Here is a 7,158-nt window from a genome sequence, read left to right on the forward strand (position 1 = left end):
GAGAGATAGAAAGACACTTTGGGTTGGTGGCTTGAAGATAGTTGATTGTTGAGTGTCATTCCCAGCATGGATATTTGATGACCTGGGAATAAGACTCAACAGTGAACTATCTGTCTGGGCTCTGATTGGTTGTTTTGCAAATACCATTTGGAGCACTAGAACGAATCAGAGGAATCAGATTTTTTCACAGATGGCTTCAGGAAATTTTAAATGTGTTATGGTGGCAGCAGGGAGCACCCCAGTCTCTGGCAGTGGTACCCTAATTTTACAAGAACGAGTAAATATTAGGGGAAAATGGGGTTGGTCGTCACCCTTTTTGCATTCATTTGAATCCCTCAAAAACTGCGCCGTTAATAGATAGAGTGACCTCTCCTGAGTTAGGGTTAGGCCATATGGCCTTAAAATAAAATTGGGTGTGAAATGTTTTCCACACCACACCCAATCTTAAAGATTAAATTAAAAAGTTACATATTATTCAAACCACCTAACACATCTCCTGCATCAAGAGAACAATAAAGCGCAAAATTATTCCTGTGATCCTCGATATACAATATAGAGAACAATAATACTCAACTCATCCTTATGTAAGTCACTCACTATCACTCATATGTGATAACCAACCACAAAGAGAATATGACAAGCATCCCCAACTGGGATTTCTTGCTAGCGGCTAAGTTAACAACCCCATGTTGAAGCCTATCCAAGAACTATTAGCTGGATATTTACAGTTTGACATAAAAAACACAAAGTCCTTTCACATCAATGTCAAGTGTTTTACTCCTGAAATGACCCTGCAGGTGACCTCTGACCCCAATTCATAAAATTTCAGGGCCAACGTTTTTATACTTATGTAGGATTATTTCATAGACCAGAGTTCAGAATGTGAATTGATTATGAGTAGTTAGTCTATAAAATAGAATACTGAATGGACATTCATTCATTTTATTAGTTTTGGGAATCTGTTAAGGTTACTTTTTTAGGCTGCTCAACCACTGGAAGGAATACAGTAAGTTTTAGAGCAGAGTTGTCCAACTAATCTGTTAAAGGAAAAGTTGTATTATAGCTTAATCAGGTGTAACATTGTAATTACTGAGTTAGATCGGAGAATGCAGTAGCTTTGCTAAAAGAAGTCGGAGGTGAGAAGAAACACAGTAAGCAGTCAGGCAATCGCACGTTCTCAGACTTATTTAGGGGAGAAAATAAAGACGAGCAGCACAATGATCACCCAGACTGCCTAGAAATTGTAATGAATGTTGTAAACAGAGCAACTTTCAGTTTACTTTCACTCTAAACAAAGTGGTTTAGATCATCTGTTGTCTTGTTTCCAATTGTCTGACTGCTTGTGTTAGTGCCTGGCTTCTCTATGGTGATTTCGGCCAGTTGTCAGCAGTTTATTTGGTGTTTACCGTGGGTTTTTTCAGGGCATTTTATGCCTTCATTAGATATCCGACAGTAGAGAGATGCTTGGAAATAATGGGGGGAGAGACCTGGGGATTGGTGGTTGGATGAAAAGCGGGAATTAAGGCACAGCTGGCACTTTAACTCCTAGACCACCAGGGCACGTCGTGTTTATTATGTTCTCATAACCAATAGAAATGATGGCCAAAGCAGTGAATTCTTTTTAGTATTTTGAGACTTTTCACAAGTTTCTAGCCACCATAGTTTCTCCTACACACTTGAAAGAGTCCTACATACTTGAATTGGATGCAAGTCATTAGAATAAGGAAACATCAGAAGTCAAAGTAAATGATATGTTATCTGGAAAGCACACCAACCATTTTCTCAATACTTTTAGCTTTTTTGCCATTTTTTCAGGCTCATAGTGAAGTAAAGCAATCTATAGTATTTTATCCACTACTTTAGGTCTTTCACAATTTTTCTGATACATAGACTTATAACTATTATCACTAGCACTTACTAATTATACAAGAACAAATGTTATATGGAGTCTGTTGGTATGTTTTATTTCCTGATGCTAGTTTTTTGCAGATATCTGTCTGCTATTTGCTGTGCAGACAGAAAGAACAGTCTTCCTGTATGTCCTCTATGGGGTAGATGGGATGTGGATGATTTAAAATAGCATTCAGTACTATACATTCATGGTGGTCAAAGCAGAGTCATGTTAAACTGTCACTGTTATTGCAGATATCCTCACATCCCCCTGAAGGACAGAGTGAAGATAGCTCAAAACTGGTATGATGGGGTCTGCAAAAGGGCTATTCCCCTCAAATGGAAAACAAAGTAAGTGAGTCATTTGCTTATATGCTGTTTACTGCCTGAAACGCTTTGACCCATTTTTTATTTAATCTTTCATATTTTTTCTTTTACGTTTAAGTACTCAATTACGTTTAACTACTTGAACAATTTATCCACAATTTGTCAACATTTAATACTTTTAGCTAACTACTAAGCTAACAATTTCAAGCATTTATCAATAACCTTTAGCTATCAATTTAGCCATTTAAGTGTTAATATTAGAAGTTGTGGTATAGATAAAATACAGTAAGCCTAAAGTAATTAGCTATCTATCTCAACCATCAATTCACTTTTCTGCGTGGTTGCTAGCTATGTAAAGTAGGAGTTACAGCTAACTCAATAAGAGGATATGTACACAAAAATGTGTTGAGCTTCTCTTCAGTCTTTCCATGCACCCCTTGGCAACTGCCAATAAATGCAGTGTAACACATGAGAAATGGAATATGTATACAATGAGAATTTACACTCTTTTTATGCTAAGCTAGGCAAACCATGTTGCAACTCCTGACTCCATACGCCACAGATGTGAAATTGATATCTATTTTTTCTATAGGCAAGATGTTTCTAAAGACGTTGAACTATTTTTTTAAGAATCATAATGTATTTTTCATATGTCAGACAAATATTTTGCTGGAGTCAATCATGGTGATTTTCCATTCATCTTAGCTTTATTCTCATCATTTCGAAATTGCTTACATTTCTCTTAAATTTTGTGTCTTGCCTTCAGGCTGTTGCCATGGTTGCAGATGGAGGGAGACACACTGTTTCTGTCTCAGGCTGCTGATATTGGAGCGTACCATCTGCGGCAAGACTCTGGGAGGCTCCAGCGTAAACCATTTGAAATCTACTCGGGCCACGAGGGTGATGTCTGCCGCTTTGTTCTGACGGACTCTCATCTGATCAGTGGTGGAAGGTAGCTCATGCCCTATTCCTTATTGTGTAACAATCAGAGCTAATAAAGTAACAGATGCCAGATGTTTTACGAAAAATATATGGTAGTCCTTGTTCAACAAACAGTTATGTCCACAGGCATCATAAACTCATAGGAGAAAACCAAACCAGCCAACAGTTCTACCATGTGGTATTGCCGTATCTGGGGATTGGTACTGGTATCGTAATTTTTCAAACGATACCCAGCCCTACCAGTAACACACTGTGTTGGCCAATCAGTTAGATGTAAGTGCACATTCCTTGTCCATTACTTTGTAACATGATCAGGACAATTCTACTGGTTACCTTGTGGTCAATGCAACAGAGGGTAAAATGATTGTTCCTGTGATAACAGCATTCCAGGGATGTAAATACTATCTTATAACATTATTGACCAATGAGTGAAACTGGACACCTGAATTGCTTTTCATTTTCTTACTGGTACCTTTAGCAACACACCCATTCCAACAAGACACATGTTTCTTGCAAAAGGGAGATTTTCCATCTGAACACAGCCATAGCCATTGGCTGAACAAACAAAAGACCTCTTGGCAAAACTCAAACTCCATCTATGAAAACTCCAAGTTATAAAACCTAAAACACTGTTTGTTGGGTGGCACATGAGCAAAGACCATTATGCTAAATGAAGTGTCCTAACAATGAATTTGATAAAAAAAGAATCTCAAGTTCCTGTTTGACCTTGGGAACAGTAGTTAGACAAAGTACTCTTAACTCCAGATCCATTTACTAGCTTTTTGTGGGGATTTCAACCACATTGAACAGTGATCATTGTTCACTTGTCATTGTGTGACCTAGTAAGTGTTGGATTTCTGACTTCATATGCTGTTGAAGGCCATGAAATGTGGTTAAAAGCTCTGGAATAGGCTTGTAACTGGACCTCAAGTTGAGAGGATATCATCAACCCATACTGGAGGATGATAATATATTATTGTTTTTAAATAAAGGCTTCCTCCTGATATTTTGGCTGGTTTAGATATCAGGCTAGTCGTAAAACTAACAGCCCTTTGTCCGTCACAGTGATGGCAAGATCCTAGTCCACAGCAGGAGGAGAAACATGTCGATGGAGTTATCAGGTCATAACCAAGAAGTCAACTGCCTGGACTCTAAAGATGGACTCATCGTCAGTGGATCCAGAGACCGAACAACCCGGGTCAGAGCACATCTACAATTCAGATTTATTAATGTGATACACAGTACCATGGTGTTTAGAAGATAAGACTGGAGCACCTAAACCTCATTGCTTTAAAGGGTTTTGTTTCCATCACTTTATATTCTTCAGAACAAGATAATTTTACATTTCACCTCAGATTCAAGCTTCATTGATGTTTCAGCTAGGGATATCCCAATCAAGTTTTGTTGCCCCTGATCTAATCCAAGTCATTTAATGTTGAGTATCTGCTGATACCGAGTCCCTATCCGATACCTGTATTTTTTTTGGCCTTGTCGCTATCTCGGGGGAGTGTCTCTCTTCAGTGTTTGCTTCCATGCAAAGTTACCCGTGTTAATTTCTGTTCTCTGTACACTTTGTGCGGATTACATTAATAAATTACTCTCCACTGCAATGCTGTCTTTCTAAGTTGGGTAGTTGACGATGGCTGCACCATGCATGAAAGCTTTGCGAGTAAAAACACTAGTGTAACAGCTGACGTAAAACAAAAGATCGGATTGGATCAATAAAGCTCATTTAAAAATGCCTTAATCTGCCCTGATACCAGTCGTTTAGATGGGATCGGGACATCCCTAGTTTCAGCAGTATATGTTTGTACCATAGTATGACTGCTCAAGCATGCAACATGAAACGTTCTTACTGTTGACTTTTGTTTCTCTAGATTTGGACTTTGACTTCCAGCTGCCCCAGAGACACAATTCCCATGTATGACAGAGTGTGGTCCGTTGCTATAAGTCCCACGCTGAGGTAAGCATTCGCTCAGAGTCACTCAGTTAAATAGGATTTCCCCCAGGAAAAACCTTATTGGGTTAAACATGTTCAGATGGTGATATCAAACTAACTTGAGCCTGATGGTGGACCTTTTATTGTTTCAAAGTCTATTTCTCCTTTGAATAATGTTTCTTGTGGAGGTAACCTCTGTAGCTGGGGTCAGGACATAGGTTGAGAATAAGGAGAAAAAGACAAACACATATAAGTTTAGAATGTTGTCTTTGGTTCTAACATTGCATTGCTACAACCTGACCACAAGGTAAAATGTGATCAATCAAACATTCACCTGCTGAGCTGACAGATCCTGACATACTATTGCAAGAAAAAGTATGTGAACCCTTTGGAATTACCTGGATTTCTGCATAAATTGTCACGACAACAGACAAACACAGTCTGCTTCAACTAATACCACACAAACAAATATATGTTTTCATGTTTTTATTGAACACACCATGTAAACAATCACAGTGCAGGGTGGAAACCCCTAGGCTAATGACTTCTCCAAGAGCTAATTGGAGTCAGGAGTCAGCCAACCTGGAGTCCAATTAATGAGACAGGATTGGAGACCAGTTTTGAGTTTGCTATTCTCAAAAAGCATTGCCTGATGTGAACCACGCCTCACACAAAAGAGCTCTCAAAAGACCTACGATTAAGAATTGTTGACTTGCATAAAGCTGGAAAGGGTTACAAAAGTATCTCTAAAAGCCTTGATGTCCATCAGTCCACGGTTAGACAAATTGTCTATAAATGGAGAAAGTTCAGCACTGTTGCTACTCTCCCTAGGCGTGGCCATTTTGTACAGATGACTGCAAAAGCACAACGCAGAATCCTCAATGAGGTGAAGACTTACAAAAATCTCTGGCACATGCTAACATCTCACATCTGCTCTTTTTCTTTAAAGGTTGATGTTTACAATAATATCCTCCACCATTGGCAGGCGTATCTTTATTTCAGGTGAGGCAGCATGCCTTACTGGCCATCCTGGCAGTTATGATATTTAACTGATTTTTATATTTTAATGCTTGTTATTCATACATTGCAGTTAAAGCTGCAATAGGCAACTTTTATAAAAATAGTTTTTTGTTATATTTGCTGAACTTGCTGACAGTAGAACATGAGGCAGATAATCTGTGAAAAGTCACATTCCCAGGGCTTCAAATACAGACGCTTTGGAACCCTGGGAATGAGATTCAACAGTCAACTATCTTCTAGTTTCCAACCCAAAGTTTATCTTTATATTTCTCGGCTCTGATTGGTTGTTTTAGTTTAGGTCTGGTGGATTCTTACGAATGTCATTAGGAGCACTAGGAGGAGCCAGAGAAACTTTTCACAGATTATTTGTCTCATGTTCTACTGTCAGGACTCAGGATATAGTGAAAGTATCAGCAAATATGATCAAAATGTATTGTTATAAAATTTAGCCAGCTTTAATGTATTGAAACCAGCCCAGTATTGGAGACTGAAATTAATATGAAAAAATATGAAACCATCTGTGGAATAGCTGTTATATACACTGAACAAAATTATAAACACAACACTTTTGTTTTTGCCCCCATTCATCATGAGCTGAACTCAAAGATCTAAGACTTTCTCTATGTACACAAAAGACCTATTTCTCTCAAATATTGTTCACAAAGATCTGTCAAAATCTGTGTTAGTGAGCACTTCTCCTTTGCCAAGATAATCCATCCACCTCACAGGTTGTGGCATTATCAAGATACTGATCAGACAGCATGGGTATTGCACAGGGTGTGCGTTTGGTTTGCGTTTATAATTTTTATTTTTTTATTTTGTTCAGTGTATATTTCTATATATTTTTGTTCCTATCAGGTATGTGATTACATTATCAAAACATGGTTTCTAATTCTGTAATTCTTTCTCAGAGTTCAAAAGCAGCAGAGGGCTTGTTGTGACGGTGAAATACAGGCCTGGCAGGTCATCCCTCTAAGAACCAGCTCCCACTTCAGTTCTCAAACCTGCAGAGGAACACTGGGTAAAACACGTTGTGGTCA

At 38.5% G+C, this 7,158-nt stretch overlaps 1 protein-coding gene across 1 annotated transcript in view; it reads left to right on the top strand.

The window, feature by feature from the left end:
* Positions 1 to 2,145: 2,145 nt before the first annotated feature.
* fbxw4 (F-box and WD repeat domain containing 4) overlaps positions 2,146 to 7,158 on the top strand; it is a gene marked incomplete at its 5' end in the record, with an annotated part of 5,668 nt that continues 655 nt past the window's right edge. Inside the window, 6 exon segments of the mRNA XM_035663072.1 lie at positions 2,146 to 2,241; positions 2,984 to 3,169; positions 4,225 to 4,357; positions 5,037 to 5,122; positions 6,048 to 6,100; positions 7,030 to 7,081. Of these exon segments, the coding sequence (XP_035518965.1) occupies positions 2,146 to 2,241; positions 2,984 to 3,169; positions 4,225 to 4,357; positions 5,037 to 5,122; positions 6,048 to 6,100; positions 7,030 to 7,081 (606 nt within the window).

Source organism: Morone saxatilis, unplaced genomic scaffold, assembly GCF_004916995.1.
Source record: "Morone saxatilis isolate NCDOM2014 unplaced genomic scaffold, NCSU_SB_2.0 Contig19, whole genome shotgun sequence".
NCBI classification, from domain to species: domain Eukaryota; kingdom Metazoa; phylum Chordata; class Actinopteri; family Moronidae; genus Morone; species Morone saxatilis.